The sequence below is a fragment of the Protopterus annectens genome, chromosome 7.part1 (genome assembly GCF_019279795.1).
Source record: "Protopterus annectens isolate FY-2018-M chromosome 7.part1, PAN1.0, whole genome shotgun sequence".
Taxonomy (NCBI): domain Eukaryota; kingdom Metazoa; phylum Chordata; order Ceratodontiformes; family Protopteridae; genus Protopterus; species Protopterus annectens.
Window position 1 is genome coordinate 128,199,738 of NC_056740.1, and position 19,413 is coordinate 128,219,150.

Sequence of the window (19,413 nt, forward strand, 5' to 3'; positions counted from 1 at the left end):
GATAGGGTAAGAAAAAATTAGTAGAAACTATCTGAAAATATTTAAAGTAAGAACAATGTATAAAACTTTCAAAAAATGATTCACTTGGCTGAGAAAGTGGCTTGACACGGCTGTACAGCAACACCGCAAACGAGACCTGAGGTAACAGGGAGCAGAGCATTCTAGGTAGGACCTTGGCTCGAGAGTTTTTGGCCGACGCGAGCTTGATTTTGGCCGGCTCGGTTCATTAGTAAGGAATGAACGAAGATTAACATCAGATGAACCCGTTTTCAATGGAGTCCTGGGGAGAAAAGTTTCATAACACATACACAAGATAAATGCTCCACAGAAACAATACACATGATCAAAGTCATAGTATACATAGTAATACAGAAGTACAAATAAGAAAGTACAGTTTTGTACCTACCATAAATGTAGATGTCCGAACTGGATAGCATCTGCAGTCATAACAAGTGGGTTGTCCTGTCGTCAGGCAGCCCTGCAGTCGGCCGGATTCCAAAGTCCGGGTCCGGCTTCGGCTGATGTCGCACTCCACCCGACGTCATCTCTGTTGGTCTTCGGGTATAAAAGCATCAGCCGACGCCATTTTCCTCAGTGTTTCTTGCCCCAGATGCCAGTAGCCCTCTTGCAGGGTAAAATTTGGATAGATGCCAATGTTTCCAAATAGATAGAGGTAAACACAACAATAAGCATATATGTACATATATACAAACAAATACACCATAAAAGACTGCCCAACAGCTAGCTATTAGGAGGGTAAACACCCTAGGAGTACCACAGAGGGAAGGAGGGAGGGTAATCCTGACTGCAGATGCTATCCAGTTCGGACATCTACATTTATGGTAGGTACAAAACTGTACTATGTCCTTCATGGATGCATCTGCAGTCATAACAAGTGGGTAGAATACCATAGCCAACTAGGGAGGAGGATAAAGGTAGATTATGGTGTGTTTAGGATCCCTTGCAGTACAGCAGTGGCAAACCCTGCTCGGGATCTGGAATAAAGAGGCAAATTATAATGCTTGGCAAATGTATGCACGGAGGTCCAAGTAGCCGCCTCAATAATGTCTTTGGTTGCCACTCCTCGTAAGAAGGCTGTGGTAGTGGCTGTTGCCCTTGTAGAATGAGGTCTTATGTTCTGTGGAATTGGTTTTCCATGGAAGGAGTAACAGTATCGTATGCAATTTCCTATCCATTTGGAGATTGTCTGTTTGGAAATAGCTTTTCCTTCCCTTCCTGTTGCATAGGCTACAAAAGTTGGTCAGTCTTTCTGCTATTTTTGTTCTGTCCAAGTAGTAGCGTAGCTGTCTATGTACATCCAAGGTATGCAGTATTCTTTCCCTCTGTTTTGTGGGTTGGGAAAGAAGGTAGGTAGGTGGATTGCCTGGTTTAAAGATACTCTGGATACCACCTTAGGCATAAATGTAGGATTAGTCCTCAAGGACACTCTATCTTGGTGGAAGATTAGGAAGGGTTGCACTGCCATTAAGGCCTGTAGTTCTGAAACCCTCCTTGCTGAAGTAATTGCCAGTAGGAAAGCAGTTTTCCATGACAGGTGTTGTAGGTCTGCTGTTGCTGCTGGTTCAAAGGGTGCTAGTGTCAACTTTTCTAGCACAAAGTTTAAGTCCCAAGCTGGTAATGGTGGTTTCCTTGGAGGTTTTACATTCTTGATTCCTCTGAGGAACTGCCTGAGCAAAGGGTGCGAAAAAACAGGTGGATCAAAGCTGTATTCTGCTGAAATAGCTGATGCATGTATCTTGATGGAGGAGTAGGACAGGCCTGAATGAAGAAGTTCGCCAGATACTCCAGAATGTTAGGCATATCTATGTTTGACACATCTTTTCCTCTTTCGGTACTCCAAATGACAAACCTTTTCCATTTTCCAGCATAGTTCTTTCTTGTTGAAGGTCTGCGTGCTTCAAGAATAATGTCTTTAACTCTTTGGGAAAGTTCTGGATTAGCTGCTGCTATGTGATGTTCCATGCAGTCAGTTGCAGCGTTTTTAGGTTTGGATGTATGATGCTGTAGTTGTTCTGAGTTAACATCAAAGGCATCAGGGTATTGGCCACATGTTGTTCGAGACATGCTCTTCAGTAGTGGGTACCAGTGTTGTCTTGGCCAGTTTGGGGCTATCAGGATTATCCTTGGACGTTCTTCCTTGATTTTTAGTAGTACCTTGTGTATCAAAGGAAGAGGTGGGAATGCATATGCTGTTAGGCCTTTCCAGTTGAAGGAGAGTGAGTCCACTTTCCATGCTAGTGGGTGGAATGTCCTTGTGCAGAATTTTTGAGCTGGTGATTGAGAGGTGATGCGAATAGGTCTATCTGTGGCATTCCCCATTTCTTTGAGATGGTCTTGAAGATGTCCGGGTGCAGCTTCCATTCGTGGGCATCCGAAGTGGTTCTGCTTAGTATGTCTGCTAGAGTATTGTCTTTCCCCGGTACAAATATTGCCTGTAACTGAATGTTGTAGCTGAGTGCCAGGGTCCACAGCTCCAAGGTCATTCTGCATAGGGGTATGAATGAGTGCCTCCCTGTTTGTTGATGTACCACATGACTGTGGTGTTGTCTGTCCTTATCATCAACTGGCCCTCTTTGAGGAATGGTTTGAACTTTTGGATTGCCAGTTTTACTGCCAGCATTTCTTTTAGATTGATGTGCAGGTGAAGTTGATCCTGTGTCCACAATCCTTGCACGCATTTGTCCAGCATGTGGGCCCCCATCCTAGGTCTGAAGCGTCTGTTGTGATGGTCTGGCTTGGTTGACATCTGCGGAAGGGCAGGCCTGGGTTTGACTGGCATGCCTGAGCCCACCATAGGAACTCCTGTTTTAAGCATGGAATTAGTGGGATTTCTGTTTCTAGACTGTGTCTGTGTTGGGACCATAAATTCTTTAGGTACCACTGTAGTTTCCTCATATGTAGTCTGGCAAATGGGACCAAGATTATGCATGATGCCATGAAGCCCAAGGCCTGTAGAAATTTTCTTGCTGTTAACTTGTTCAGTTTTGTTAGTGCCAAGAAGTAAAGAGGAAGTTCTTTTGTTTTTCTGTAGTCAGGAATGCCATTTGTTGTACTGTGTCCAATTCTGCGCCCAAGAATGTCCTTGTTTGGGATGGTATCAGCCTTGACTTTTGTAAATTGACTGTGTATCCCAGTCCTTGTAGCAAGTAAATGACCCTTTGTAAATCTGTTGTCAGCTTGCTTTTGTTGTCCCCTTGTAGCAGGCAGTCGTCCAGGTATGGGTAAATTTGAATTCCCTGTAGTCTGCAATGGGCGATTACTGATGCCAGGCATTTTGTGAATACTCTGGGCAGTAGATAAGCCAAAGGGCAATGCTGAGAATTGATAGTGCTCTGATCCTGCAAGAAATCTGAGGTATCTTCTGCAGATTGGTCGAATGGGGACGTGCAGGTATGCCTCCTTGAGATCTAGAGTTACCAGCCAAGACTCCTTGCCCAGCATGGGAAGAAGTTGCTGTAGGGTCAGCATTTTGAATTTTGGGACAATGATGTATGTATTTAAGGTGGACAGGTCGAGAATTGGTCTCCAACTTTTTCCTTTCTTGGAACTAGGAATAGTCTGGAGTAGAACCCCTTTCCTTGTTCTGCTGTTGGCACTCTTTCCACAGCTCTCATGTTTGCTAACTCCATTATCTGGCGTAGAGCCTCTGTTTTTTGATTTGGAGGTAGATTTGGCATTCCTCTTTTGACTGGTAAAGTGTGGAAGTGAAACCGGTAACCTTGATCTATGGTTTGTAAAATCCACTTGTCTTTTGTTATGTAGTGCCAGTTCTTTGAAAATAAGGTTAACTTTCCGCCTAGAGGAGCTGCTATTTGTTCCCTGGTAGGCGGATTTAGGATTAAGTCACTGTGGTTGTGCTGATGTAGTGGCAGTGGCTGTGTCTGTGCCTCTGTTGTTACCTTGCCACTGTCGTCCTCTGTAGGCACCTCCTCTGGATTGGTTTCTGCCTCTGGAACGTCTATTCCTGCCCCTTTGAAATTTTGTGGAGTCAGGAAAGGACCAATTTTTGGCAGGCCAGTTCCTGCTAAACCTTGGGGGTTGAACCTGCAAGAAATCTTTAACAGTTTGAACAGATTTTGCCTTTTCTTCCATTTTCTTCATAACCTGCTGGGCAGGTGTACCAAACAAACTTGTCCATAGGAGCATCTAGCAACTTAGCTTTAACATGATCCGGTAAAGCTTGTTCCTTTAGCCATGCATGCCTTCTTATCACTGTGCCTGTCATGGCTGATCTAAATGAAGCCTCCAGTGCATCATAGCCACATTTTAAGGAATGGTTGCTAACCTGTTGTATGTTATTTACCATCTCTAATACATATTTCTTATCAAGAGATTCATCAATAGTTAGTTTTTTAGTTAACTGATCAAGCATAAACTCTTGGTATTGTATCATGTGAAACTGACAGTTTAAAGCTCTAGCTGAGAGAGTAGCTGAAGTGTAGACCTTTTACCCCATCTGTCTAGTGACCTTGCTTCCCTTTCAGAAGGAATAGGGTTTTAGCTGTGGTCGGCTACTGCCTTGGGACCCTGGGATATAGTTTCTGGGTCTGCAAGTGGGGCCTTGTAAAGGTGGTGATGAGTATCTGGCACCCTGTAAAATCTGTCTGGTTTGGCAGGGGCTGGGGTAAAGAATCTGGAGCGGAGCAAACATCATTGAAAGCATCATCCACCACAGAGAGAACAGGAGGTATAGCTAAGGGCCTGTGCTGTGGGAGGTGCAGAAAGGTCCTAAGTCTTTTTCTGGAGTCTGAAAAATCCTGTTGCTGCCATTGGAACTGTTCTCGCATGGCATGCAAGGTTTCCCCAAAGGAGAATTCTTCTGGTGGGGAAGCAGCTGGAATGGATTCTTCAGCATCAGAATCTTCAAAATTGGAGAAGGGAGCCTCAGGCTGGTCAGTTATGTCTGATTCATCAGCAGAATCATCAGAAGACACTGGCTCAGGGGGTTCTGCCCTAGGTCTCTTTTCTGGGGGCTGAGAGGCCCTGTCTGGGTGAGATTGAGATCCTCTAATTAAAGAAATTAAATCTTCTGCCAAAGAAAGCATTTGAGAACTAGAAGAGGGCCTGGATGAGGGGGGTTTAACAGGCACTGATTTAGTAGTCTTGGCTGCTTTAGCCCTGGCGAAGGCCTTAATGGACATGGCTGCTGGAGGCCTAGCAGCACCACGTGCTGGGGTAGAGACATCCAAGGGGATGGTGTCTGATAAGTCAACCACCGTAGTGGGTAAAATTTCTGAGGTCGATTCAAGAATTGTAGCAGGGGCCTCAGTTGTAAGAATAGGTTCAGCTGTACTTTGAGCAGTTTTCTCGGTTTCGCCGAAACCGAGACACTCATGATTTGCTTTGCCGTGGTTTCGGCCGAAACCGCGGACCGCGAGTGTCGGTCTTTATCTTTGCGTTTTTGGAAGATTGGGTAGTCGGAGGATCCGACGGCATAATGTACGCAAAATCAGTACCGAAAAACTGTTCTGCAAACTCCGACCGACGCCTAAGCGTTCGTCGGTTGAAAGAGGCACAGGCGAACAGGCTGCTACGTCGTGGGCTGGGCCTAAACAAGGCAGACAGTAAGAGTGGAAATCTTTATGAGGTATTTGTTTCCCACAGGTTAAACAATTGTTAACTTTTTCTGACATCGGCTGAGGCAAGAAAGAGTCCCCAACGGGTACTTAGCTTTAGAAGTCTTCAAGTAGTATTCGGTAGAAGTAATCTCTGGATCCGACCGACCGGCACTTGCGAACAGCTTCTGCTTCGGGCGCCACGCGGCAAGAAAGACTGAGGAAAATGGCGTCGGCTGATGCTTTTATACCCGAAGACCAACAGAGATGACGTCGGGTGGAGTGCGACATCAGCCGAAGCCGGACCCGGACTTTGGAATCCGGCCGACTGCAGGGCTGCCTGACGACAGGACAACCCACTTGTTATGACTGCAGATGCATCCATGAAGGACATCATAGCATTCAAAGATACAGCTTAAGATATTCACAAATAAAAGTTATAAAATATAAGTGAATATTTACAAATATATTTCCTACTGTAGAAATATAACAATAGGGCACAGAGTGCATGTGATGCCTGAGGGTGTTAGTAGGGAGGAGAGAAGGATGAGAGTTGGGAGAAGAGGAGAGAGAAGGGAGGTGTGGAGCAAGGGAAGAGCAGACAGGGAAAGGGTAGGGTGAAGGAGTTGTGTGGGGTGTAAGCAAGAGCATTCCCAGAGAGATATAAGATATGAGTGAAGGGAGGATTTGAAGGTAGCATGGCTAGCGATGGTACAGATAAATGGTGGTAGAGAGTTTCACTGGCGTGCTAAGGCAAAGGATAGGAGATTTTTTCCAGGAGGACGGGTAGGTTTGTGCAATTCAATTACATTATGATTGTTGGATCTTAAGAGTCTTTCAGGAAGGTGCATTTTAAAGGTGGAAGAAAGGGGGTGGCAGAGAGAGGGAGGGACTGAAGTGGAGTTTGTGAGCATGAATAAGTTGAATGTAAGTGAGATAATTGGGTAACTAACCAATTTAGTTTGTGAAGGGAGATACAGTGATGGGTAGAAGATTTGTGGCTTGAGGCGAACTTGGCAATTTTGTTACAACAGAAAGAGTTTAGTCTTAAGAGAGGATTGTAGGTTAGTAAGCAGATGGGGAGCTATATATTGGAGATGAGATGAGATATGTGGTAGAGAGAATGAGCTTTGAAGAAGGAGAGAGGTACCGATTTTGGCAGTAAAGCATGCCAAGTTTCTGGTATTTTTTAAATTTATTTGTAGGTGGGTGTCGAACTTAAGCAGGTCATCAATGAGGACACCTAATAGTTTAGCCTCAGGTACTAATTTGAGTGAAGTATTGTTCTGGCTGCTGATGGAGAAAGAGTTTTTATTGGTTGCTTTAGAAGGGGTAAATATCATGAGTTTATTTTTTGAGGCACTGAGTGCTAGGTGGTTATCTAGCATCCACTGTGCAGTGGTAGAAAAATCATCTTGGGTTAGCTTTATGAGGGTAGGGGGAGAGGTGGCCGAACAGATGATGATAGAATCTTCTGTGTATTGGATAAGTTTTGAATTTGGGATTGAATAGTGGAAATCATTTATGAAAATATTGACAGAATGGGACCTAGAATGGAACCCTGTGGTACGTCAGTGGTGGTGTTGAGGAATGAGGAGGTGGCTTTTTTCCATTTTACTGCTTGCTGCCTATTAGACAGGTAACTGGTGAACCAGTTGAGAGAGGAGAGGGATAGGTTTAGACTGGAAAGTTTAGTTAGTAGAAGGCTGTGAGACATGGTGTTGAAGGCTTTAGAGAGGTCAAGAAGAAGGGCAGATACGATACTGCCAGAGTCACGGGCTTTGTTAATAGTTTCAGGGAAGGAGAGAGAAGAGCAGTGGTAAGTGCTGTGACCAGGTCTGAATCCATGTTGTGTGGGAGTAAGGAGGTGATTGTCTGTAAGATAGTGTAGTAGTTTATTTTATTTATTTATTTTATTGCATTTGTTTACCGGGAAAATCCACTTGGCCTAAAAGAGCCCATTTTCAGTTGAGGCCTGGGAAGAAAAGCTCCAACGAGATACAGAAAAAATATAAACATTAATTAGTACAGAAGTAGAAACAGTGTTATAGATAGTAAATATAGTAACATATACAGAATATATACATAAAAGCAGGAATCTAGTTTTTGATTATAGTAATATATACAGAAAATATACATTAAAGCAGAATTCAATGAATTCAATCAGAGTGGTATACACAGAGATGTATTGATCAGAATTATTGTCCCAGTATCAACAAGTGAAGATAAAAATAAATATGGCGAAAGTATCATCAGTCACTAGTAGCAAAAGACATAGGAGTGTAGTACGCATATAAGGAGAGTGAAGAGGTTAGGTTATAGAGCAGGAACATAGCCAGGAAGAGTTGAGATGATTTTTCAGTATTTGTTTGAAGGTGGTGATGCCACCTTTGTTTCTTATAGGAGGTGGAAGCGAGTTCCATAGTTTGGCGATGGTGAAGGAATAGAGGAGTTGACCAGCAGGTAAGGTGGGCTTATTTACTTTTAGAAGTAGATGATTTTTAAGATCTTAGAATCCTGCTGGGATGGTATTTGTCAAGTACAGTTGAGAGAGTAGGACAGTCTGTGGGTCTGTAGATTACTTTGTGCACAGTAGTTAGTTGGGTGAATGAGAGATGGTGGGGGAGTTCCAGCCACCTTAATTGTTTCAGTGACTTACAGTGGTGGGATGAAAATTTGGCCTTGGTGGCAAATTTTGCTATTCTGTTGTAACACATAGCAAGTTTGGATTTTGTAGAACTTTGGATATTAGTGAAGAGAGGGGCACCATAAAACAGAAAGGGTAATAAAAAGGTAGTTGCAAGGGTTTGCCTAGTAGAGAGGCTAAGAAAATGTTGGTGCCTGTAGAGCATACCAAGCTTTTGGTGTGTTTTTTGATGTTATGTGCAGGTCAAAGTTAAGGTTTTCATCTATAATAATACCTAGTAATTTAGTGGTAGTTGTAGGTGGATACATTTTTCAAGAATTTTGGAGATGGGGGATAGGATGGCTATAGGTCAGAAGTTGGGAATATTGTTATTGGTACCTCCTTTATGTAGGGGAATAATAATGGCCTTTTTCCAAAGTTGGGGTACATAGCTTTATTGGATTGAACAATTTATCAGTATGCAGATAGGGAAGGCAATGTCTTCTGCAGCTATCTTTAAAAAGTAGGAGGGAATATTATCAGGGGCACAGGAGCATGGTTTCAATTTCTGGAGAAGCTTTTTTATTGTGGATATGGGAATAGGTCTTATAGAGAAAGGAGGAGATTGGGATGCGGAGGTGTTTGAAGATGAGGAGGTGGGGGTAAGGTAGACGAGAGGAAGTAGTGTTATTAGTGAAGGATGATGTTAGTTTGGTAATGGAGTCGTTCAGTACAGTCAATGAAAAAAAGTTAAATTGTGTGTGTGTGTGTGTGTGTGTGTGTGTGTGTGTGTGTGTGTGTGTGTGTGTGTGTGTGTGTGCACATATTTTTTTAATAGCCTCTCGACCTTACCCTTCATTGCTCCTTGGCTGCAATATTCTCTCTACATTTTTTGCTCTTCTGCAGCCACTCCCACTTCATGGATAGACTTCCCCTGCAACCGGGGTAAAACTACCTCCTGCAGTTTCTCTCCATACCAATTTATTCTTCTTGTATATTATGGGACTTCAAGGCCCCTAAGGTTGCTTATGCAGCTTGCCCTCATTGCTAGATCCCAGACTAGCTATCAGACCAATAATGCAGCAACCATTCCTCTCTACTCGTACACCTTTGACTTCTGGTTATACCAACTTCAGCCTGGACTACTTGCACAGTCCTTCTGCCCTCCTGAATGGAACATATCAGGTACCTAGGTAGGCATGTTCAAAGGAGGACTGCTTTACCCAACAGAAATCTTGTTGGGCAATGGTTTAAGACTAGGAATCAATACTGGGTGTGTCACCAGGCCAATACAGTAGTGACCAAACACAAGCAAATTCAAGATAACTGCCAATTTATCTATTTGTCCATTTTTGAATGTAGAAGGGAAAAGGAATATCTCTGTGAAAACCTACATAGGAAGACGTGAAAAACATGTTAACCACTACCCTACCGTTATAGCCTTACGATGTTCATATTTTCTGAAATTATTACTTCTCCAGAAGAGAAAAAAGAAAACTGCAATTTTAGTAAGGCTTGTTATGCTGACCTTTTTGAGTTTTGCTAACAAGACCTTTGAGTACCATACAATCAGGCTTAAAGCTGCATTTTTACTTCATAGGAATTTGCATGCATTTTACAATATGCTGTGAGTGTAGAATACGTTACACTATTTTAAAGGTTTGGAATACCTTATCAAGCTTCATCTCCTAGCATGCTCACACTAGCACATTCATTCTTCCCAAGTTGAGGGCTCAGCATCACTATTCAACACTTCTCTCATGTCTTAGACAATGTTCGAGTTACTGGAAATATCAATGTCATACTGAAAGGGACTAGGATGTTTTCCTACCCCTAAAGTCCACCATCAGCACTACAATGTAACCTCTTGCTAGACTGGTAGATAAAAAGGAGTGGTTTGAACACTTGCACAGCCCAGGGCAAATACAGTGGCTATGTCTACTCAGCGTCTCCTCCCCTTCCAGTCCTGGCCCTTTCAGCACTGACGCCACTAGCATTCAACAAGGGACTATTCCATATGCTCACTTCCCTCCAGGACAGGTGTGCCCATCATTCCAGCCTGTGCCATTAAACACCCCAGCCATTAATTGAACTCAGGTTGCCTGGGCTACAGTAAAGGCTTCATCCCTCTATGCCACATGTGAGGCTTGCCTTTTTTATGAACAAATATTGTCAATCAACTGTCCGCTACAAAGTGAATATTCTAAAAATGCAAAAATAAAACTAATTTAATCCAGTATGTGAAAATAAACATGGTCTCGCATATTTCGCGTTTTTAGGTCTGTCCATCTCTATATTGTCCAAAATGTGCACAAAACTTTTACCTGGTCAAGATTTTTGAAAAGAAGGATATCTTTACAGGCTTCTTGTAGCCGCAGTCTCTGCTCATCTGTTTTTGGATGAACTACCTGTAAAATAAAGGTTAAAGATCACTAAATTTGACAGCAATCAACTACTGCAAGAAAAAGCATGTCCCTTGTTACGATGGACACACGGGTCATATATTTTCTACATTAATAAGCTGACACTTTCTTTTAACCTGTATGCTTTCTGCCTTCATGCCTACCAATCAGCTAGCCTCCTTCTACAAGTCATGAGCCAATTTATTCCCCCATGATGGAAGCCAAGCAAAGAGGTTGCCATCCTAACCCTGACCCTCACGGATGACATGATCACCTGTATTACCAGAGGGCCTTCTTTATCACCTGTCTGAGTACACATTTCAACCCACATGCTATGAAGGATACTACACTACAGAAGGATACTACACTACAGTGAGACAGTTCTCAGCCCATGACCCTGGTTCTGGCTGCTTTCAGTGCTGTGCAAGCCTTCGCTAGTGGCTGTGATCAAAAGTCACATTCAAGTTGTCTGGGCTGTGGCAAGGTTTCAGTTGCACTGTGTCAATGTGAGAGGCTCGAAGCAATTAATACTAAGTTTCCTGAGCACACAAAGTGTTGTCGCCTCACAGTTAGACGTTGCCCGTTCGATTCTCAGTTAGAGCGTCTTCCTTAGTTGAAGGTTGAGCGTTAGGCCCGGCAAGCCAGCACGTAAAACTCTACTGCCAATAATTAGCGGACCGGAGTTCCGCTGTGCCGTCCCCTAACCGTGAAAAGCCGAAAGACACAAACAAACTTAAATAAAAATACGGTTGACTTTCAGTAATTATCCTAGGAGGCAAACTTCAGTGATGAGCCTTTAGTTGGGTTAGTCCTTTCTAGAATTCACTTTACATCATTTTCTTCTTCACAAGAACCTGTACTAAGGGATATTTGCTACACATGCATTACACATTAATCACATACACATTAACCACAAAGCCTGCAAATTTGCCTTAGCCTTCTGCAAACCATTAAATAATGGAAATCCCATATCTAAACTTTGAGCAAATGATGAGCAAGAGCATACTTGCCTGAATCACACTGATATCCAACAGCCATTGCTGAATGAAGAGTTTGCCCATCCACAGGATACTGAAAAGGATACTCTGGCTCATTAAGTAATTTCCACATATAGATTAGACAACTGTGTGAGTATACTCAGCACAAAAGTAGATGTTTGAATAACAGGATCACTACTGCAGCATAAATTCTACTATGTACAAATTAACCACAGTCAGATGCCCTGTGACTCCAGACATACTTCAAGCTATTAGCCATCCTCAGAGTGCAGCTGGTCTACTTCTCATGCCAATAAAGTTAGCAAGGCATTCAGATGCAAAGCGAAGTGCGCACCATAACATCTTTTCTTTTTTGTAAAATGAAATCACCAAAACAGTACCAATAAGCTTTACAAAAGGCCTCCTGGATAGTTAAGGGATATGCTCTTCCAAAGTGAGGCCTACCAAATCAGCTCAGGAGGTCTAAATGAAGGCCTTGCAAGGTGAGAAGAACATCCCTAACTAATCTCCAAAGGAACTGAGATACAGAAACACAGAAATGGTAGGAAATAGGCAGAATACACTTCAGCAGTGATGCTAATATTCGAAAATTAAAAGTTATGTACTCCCCATAACTAGGAATCTGTGTTGTCCATTTCCATTCTTCCTCAATGTATGGGTTTATATTGGATCCTCGGATATGACTCTGCGGCATACACTAGACTTCGGATCCAGCTCCTCCTCTACCCATAATGCCCTACTCCATTCCCCACTGCCTCAGATTGAGTTTGCTGCCCTATTTCTCAATAGTTACAGTGAGGCAGGTATAGACAGACAGGACTCAACCTGGAACTATAGGTTCCAAACACAGTCCAATATGTCCTTCCAGAAGAAAAAGGATGGGAGATGGACAGGAGGGAAGTTGAGGAAGAATGAAAATGGACAACAAAGATGCCTAGTTATAACTTTCAAATCTGTTTTCCTTTTCATTCCTCTGCAACATAAGGGACAGACTCCTCAGCTATGTTGATCTCGGGTGGCCTTCATAGATGGATATTCTGGAGTACTGCCAAACCAAAGGCAGCTCTGTTTCTAGAGATAATATCCAATTTATAATGAGACAAAGGTATGGGTTTTGGACCATGTAGCTGCAGCACAAATTTAGTCAACTGAAGTTCTTGACCAAAAGGCAGACTAATTAGCCATGGATCTGGTTGAATTAGCTCAGAGAGGTTTAGGTAGTGTCAAACCTTTCTGAGAGTATATCCATGTAACTTTAGAAACTGGGTGACCTAAGCGGTTTGGAGAGAAAGACACAAGACGTCGGTCTGATTTTCTAAACTGTTTTGTTCTATGAAAGTAAAAACGTAATTGTCTGTGCACATTGAGGAGGTGTAAAGTACAGTTGTGTACACTTACCATAAATGTAGATGTTCGAGTGTATTCACTGTTGCAGTCATTACATTTGGGTTATCCTGCTGGCAGGTTGCCCTCAGTCGACCTGAATTCCAAAGTCTTGGGTCCTGCGTCGGTTGCTGTCGCCTCTTCCCTGACGTCAGGTTGTCAGGGGTATAAAAGATGCAGCCGACGCCATTTTATTCAGTTTTTCTTGTCCCAGATGTCAGGTGCCCCCAAAAGGGTAGGCTAAAATTATGTAAATAAAACATACATGTACCAAAATAAGCTTTACCTTCATCTATAAGCAAATACACCACCCAGGTTGCAAAGATTAGAGAAGTAAAGATAAGCTCCAGCAAAAATAAAGGGGGATGGCGGGTGGGTAACCTGGACTGCAACAGTGAATACACTCAAACATCTACATTTATGGTTAGTGTACACAACTGTACTATGTTCTTCGTGTTTTACTGTTGCAGTCATTACATTTGGGTTGAGTCCCAAAGCTATGGTTGGGGGGCTGGAGCTAAACAGCATTAGAAGCGGCTATGAGGCCCTGCAGAACTGCAGTGGCAAAGCCTGCCCTGGATTTAGAGTAAAGAGGCAGATTGTAATGTTTTGTAAAGGTATGTACTGAACTCTAAGTAGCAGCCTCTAAAATGTCTTTGGCTGGTACTCCCCTGAGAAAGGCTGCAGAAGTGGCTGCAGCTCTGGTTGAATGTGGCCTAATGCCCTTAGGCACTGGTTTGCCATGCTGTGAGTAGCAGAAACGAATGCAGTGACCTATCCACTTTGAAATAGTCTGCTTGGAGATGGCCTTTCCTTGTGAAGTTGTGGCATATGCCACTAGTAATTGTTCTGTCTTTCTGAAAACTTTAGTTTTGTTCAGGTAGAATCTAAGTTGTCTGTGTACGTCCAAAGAATGCAGAATTTTCTCCCCCTTGTTCTGTGGATTTGGATAAAAGGCTGGCAAATGAATTGTTTGGTTAAGGGCTACACTGGATACCACCTTAGGCATAAATGTAGGGTTTGTTCTCAGGGAGACCCTGTCTGGATAAAAAATGATAAAGGGTTCCACAGCCATGAGAGCCTGTAGCTCTGAAACTCGTCTTGCAGAAGTTATTGCTAGGAGCAGAGCTGTTTTCCAAGATAAAAACTTTATATCCGCAGTAGCAGCTGGCTCAAAAGGAGGTAAGGTGAGTTTTTCCAAGACATAATTGAGGTCCCATGCAGGTGTTGGTGTTCTCCTTGGGGGCCTTAAGTTTTTGGCTCCTCTGAGGTACTGCCTTAATAAAAGATGAAAAAAAAGTGGTGGCTCTGTATTGTAATGAGCCGAAATGGCAAAGGCATGGATTTTAATTGATGAAAAATACAGGCCTTTGTCCAGCATCTCAGTTAAGTATTGCAAAATCTGAGGAATATTTGGGTTAGCTGTATCAGTTCCTTGAGCTTGGTTCCAAGCACAAAATCTCTTCCATTTCCCCGCATAGGATTTTCTAGTACTAGGCCTTCTGGCTTCTAAAATGACATCCATCACAGCTTTACTGAGAGGTGTGGTTTGTATGGCTACATTATCCCCCATGCTGCCAGGTTTAGGGTCCTGAGTTGGCTGTGCAGAATCTGATTGTTTTGCTGGGACAGTAGATGAGGTATTTGAGGTAAGGTCCAGGCTGGGCATTGGGACAAGTTCCTTAAGATTGGATACCAGTACTGGCGTGGCCAGTCTGGGGCAGTCAGAATCATTTTTGGTTTCTCCTGCCTGACCTTTAGGAGTACCTTGGGGAGGAGAGGCAGTGGAGGAAAGGCATATACTGATAGGTTTGTCCAGTTGAAAGATAAGGCGTCCACTTTCCAAGCTTGTCTGTGATAAGTCCTTGTGCAGAATCTTTTTAGTTGACTGTTTTGAGGGGAGGCAAATAGATCTATGTCCGGGCGTCCCCATTTCTTTGTTATCATGCTGAAGACTTGTGGATCCAGGTGTCACTCATAGGTATCCATGAGGTTTCTGCTTAGTTCATCTGCCAGAGTATTTTCCTTTCCTGGCAGGAATTGTGCCTGCAGATGAACTTGGTAAGTCAATGCTATGTCCAATAAAGCCATTGCTTGTCTGCACAGGGTATAAGAATCAGTGCCCCCCTGCTTGTTTATGTACCACATGACCGTGGTGTTGTCTGTCTTTATCAGTAGTTGTCCCGGATGAAGTAGGTCCTTGAAGGGTGTCAGGGCATTTTGAACAGCTAGCATCTCTTTTTGATTGATATGTAAATGCTTTTGGTTTGTGGACTAGTTGCCCTGAATGCCTCTTCCTGCCATGTGTGCCCCCCAGGCATAATCTGAAGCATCCGTCGTTAGGCTCTGCCTGGCTGGGGGTAGTGAGAATGGCTGTCCCTTTTTTGGTGACAAGCCTTTGTCCACCATCGAAACTCCTGCTGTAGGCAGGGAATTAAAGTAATCATTGTTTCCAGGCTGTGGCAATGTTGTGTCCAGACACTTTTTAGGTACCACTGAATTTTCCTCATATGCAGTCTTGCATATGGAATTAGTAAGATGCAGGATGCCATGAAGCCCAAAGCCTGCAGAATTTTTCTTGCAGATAACTGGGCCTTTGTTGCCATTTCCTTGAAATAGGTAGTCAGTTGCCTTTGTTTGGAGTGAGATAAGTCAATAGAGCAGTTGTATTTAAGCTTGCACCCAGGAATATATCTCTTGAGAGGGTACTAGTTTTGATTTCTTTTTGTTGACTGTGTACCCTAGGCATGTTAAAAGTCTTATCACAATGTCAGATGATGTAGTAGAATGTCCTTGTTCTCTGCTTGTATGAGGCAGTCGTCCAAGTAAGGATATATTTGTATTCCTCTTTGTCTGCAGTAAGCAATTACTGGTGCCAAGCACTTTGTAAAGACCCAGGGTGCAGTAGATAAGCCAAAGGGCAGTGCAGAGAATTGGTAATGCTTTGAGCCAGCCTTGAATCTGAGGTATCTTCTGCATGATTGTCTGATTGGGACATGCAGGTATGCCTCTTTTAGGTCTAAAGTCACGAGCCAAGCTTTGCTGTCCAGCATGGGCAGAAGCTGCTGTAAGGTCAACATCTTCAATTTTGGTATATCCAGGAAAGTGTTTAAAGTAGATCGGTCCAGTATAGGTCTCCATGCTTTGTCCTTTCTGGGTACCAAGAACAGTCTTGAGTAAAATCCTTGTCCCTGCTCTTGCTGTGGCACTTGTTGAATTGCCCTCATGTCCATGAGAGCTGCGACTTGTTTTTGAGCCTCTGCCCACTGATTTTTGGGCAGGTCTGGCCAACCGTTTGGCTTTGGCAGGGTATGGAAATGAAACTTGTAGCCTTGTGACACTATGTCTAGAACCCATTTGTCCTGGGTTATAATGTGCCAATTTTGAGAAAAAAGTGCTAGTTTTCCCCCTAAGGGTGTTGCCAGAAGATAAGTGCTTGGTGCAGGCAGGGGGAAGTCATTGTGACTGTTTCCTATATGGTTGTGATTTGTCTTCTCCACCTTTGGAGGTAGAAGCACCCCATTGCTTAGACCTGTAGGAACCTTGCGGCTGTGGCCTCTAGGGCATCTGGATCTGCCCCTTTGAGGTCTGTCTGACACTGGAAAGGACCAATTCTTTGTTGGCCAGTGTCTGCTAAATCTAGGTGGCTGTACCTGTAAGAAATCCTTGACCATTTGCATAGATTTAGCTTTGTCCTCCATTTTCTTTAACACCTCTTCCGCTTTAACACCAAACAAGGTATCATGTTGTACTGGAGCATCTAATAATTTTGCATTAACATGATCAGGCAGATTTTGTCCTTTTAACCAAGCATGCCTCCTAATGACAGAACCCGTAACAGTGGCCCTGCAGGAGGCCTCCAGAGAATCAAAACCGCATTGCAAAGTATGCTTTCCAACTTGTTCAGCTGCATGCAATAAATCCTGCATTTCTTTGTTTTCTGCACATTCAGAATTTACCATAATTTTCTGTTTAAGCAGTGTCATGACATATTGCTGATATTTGAGCATATGAAACTGGCACTTTAAGGCCCTTATAGCTAAGGTAGCAGATGTGTAAATCTTTTTTCCCCATCTATCCAGTGCCCTAGAATCCCTGTCAGAGGGGGTAGGGTTTTTTGCAGTGGAAGCCTTAACCCCTTTTGGTCCCTGAGAAATAGTTTCTGGTCTGCAGTAGGGTTTATGAAAAGGAATTTATGAGAGTCAGGGACCCTGTAGTATCTGTCCGGCTTAACAGGAGCTGGAGGTAAAGAGTCAGGGGTCAGACACTGACACCGAGAACACGTCATCTACAATGTCCAACACAGGTGGAATAGCTAGAGGCCTGTGTTGAGGTAGTAAAAGGAAGTCTCTGAGCCTTTTCTTAGATTCTGAAAAATCTTGGCTCTCCCAGTGAAAGTGCTCCCTCATGGTATACAAGGTTTCTCCAAAAAGTAGTCCTCAGGAGGAGAAGCTGAAGCAATTGATTCTTCAGCATCAGAATCCTCATAGGGGGGAAGAGAATATTCCTTATCAGAAGAAATGGAAACCTGATCTGAAGATTCATAGTCTGTCTCTTGCCTAGGCCTCTTATCAGGAGGGGTATAGGAACCCCTGATCAAGGTAATTATGTCTTCGGCCATTTTGAGCATCTGTTTTTGGGCATGGAGGCCTGTCCTTGTGGCTGGTGAACTTGTTTCTTTGCCTTTGAAGTCAGTTTAATATCCAAATGTTTAGTTCTGAATACACCCTCAGAAGCCGATGCCTGCTCAGCGGCTCTGGACCCATCTGAGGGAACAATCTCCGAAGCTCCAATACCTTGAGTTTCCAGTGGCCTGGCCGACTCCACGTGGAAGTCGGTAGCGGCCTGTGACTCTAAAGTAGCGGGCGTCAGGGGCTGCGAAAGCGCCTCACTGAGAACCGGCGACTTGCTTAGGAGAAGCTTCATTGCCACTTTTGGACCTCGGTTGCCTGTCTTTTTCTTTTTCTTTGCATTTTTTGTGAACTCTAGTAGTCGGGTGGCTATCTGATAACATTGTATAATTAAATCTTCACCCAAAACAGCTTAATGCAAGATCGTACCAACGCTTAATAGTGCGTTGGTTAAATCTAGCACAAAACCAAAAACTAGCAATGTCGTGGTCAGGGCCTAGGCAAGGAAGAATGAAAGTCCTTATGAGGTATTTGCTTCCCACAAGAAATACAATTATTAACTTTTTCTGACATCAGTCTGGAGCAAGAAAAAAGTTTCCCCAACGGGGTACTTAGTTTTTAATGAAGACTTCGGATCTGAAACTCGAACACGAAAATCTCAAGGGTCGGCCGAACTGCTTCTGCTTCAGGCACCGCGCGGCAAGAAAGACCGAATAAAATGGCATCGGCTGCATCTTTTATATCCCTGATGACCTGATGTCAGGGAAGAGGTGACAGCAACCGACGCAGGACCCAAGACTTTGGAATTCAGGCCGACTGAGGGCAACCTGCCAGCAGGATAACCCAAATGTAATGACTGCAACAGTGAGACATGAAGAACATCATGTACTCCCCTTTACTGGAAAAGTTTGGAAAGAAACTGGTAAGTGAATGGAGTGATTGATGTTATTAATAGCAAAGTACTCGCTGCACTTGTTATTGTTGATGGTGTTGGCAAATAGGTCACAGCAAGGTCGGCCCCAAAGCCAGAAGATCATCTCCAATACTGACTGATTGAGAGACCACTCTTAAGGCATCAGAATAGATCTGCTTAGTTTGTCCGCAAGCATGCTGGTCTTACACGGAATGTGCATAGCAACTAGAAAAGTGGTCTGATGAGATCAGCCATTACCAAACCATCATGGCCACTCTACAAAGGGAATAAGATAGAGCTTCTCCTTGTTTGTTGATGTACCAGACTACGGACATGTTGTTGGACTGACCTGCAGTAGTCCCCAAGGGAAGAGCATCTTGAAATGCCTGCAACGCTAATAGGACTGCTCTCATCTCTAGGACATTGATATGTAACTTGGTATCTTAGGGGAGACCACATACCTTGGACAGTTCTTCCAAAGAAATGCCCCCCCCCCCAAGCCCTAGATGAGAACCATCCATGGTCACTGTGGCTACTGGGTTTGGTAGAACAAAGGGTCTGCCCAGAAAATGATCATCTGATTGTATCCACCAGCGAATGTGTTGCTTGCAAATTGCGGTGTGCTTTACTTGAAAAGACAGTGGTTGATATAGAATGGACCACTGTACAGCCAGAGTCCATTGGAGAACTAGCGTACAGAAGCACACTAGAGGAAGTAGCACTATGGCAGCTGATACTGACTCCAGAACCTTAAGCATCAATCTTGCTGGGGGAGAAGAATGAGAGAGGATAACCTGAACTTGATTCCTGTCAGAAGTGATGGGATGGATAGGCAAACATGCAATTTGTGTAGATGTGTTTAAGACTGTCCTTATGAATTCCAG

The 19,413-nt window shown here is 43.5% G+C and overlaps 1 protein-coding gene across 1 annotated transcript in view; it reads right to left on the reverse strand.

The window, feature by feature from the left end:
- The window catches only part of PRKAR2A (protein kinase cAMP-dependent type II regulatory subunit alpha), a 1,557,926-nt gene that overhangs the window by 1,000,489 nt on the left and 538,024 nt on the right, over positions 1 to 19,413 (reverse strand). Inside the window, exon 4 of the mRNA XM_044078589.1 lies at positions 10,527 to 10,610. Within this exon, the coding sequence (XP_043934524.1) occupies positions 10,527 to 10,610 (84 nt within the window). The remainder of the gene's footprint in view (positions 1 to 10,526; positions 10,611 to 19,413) is intronic.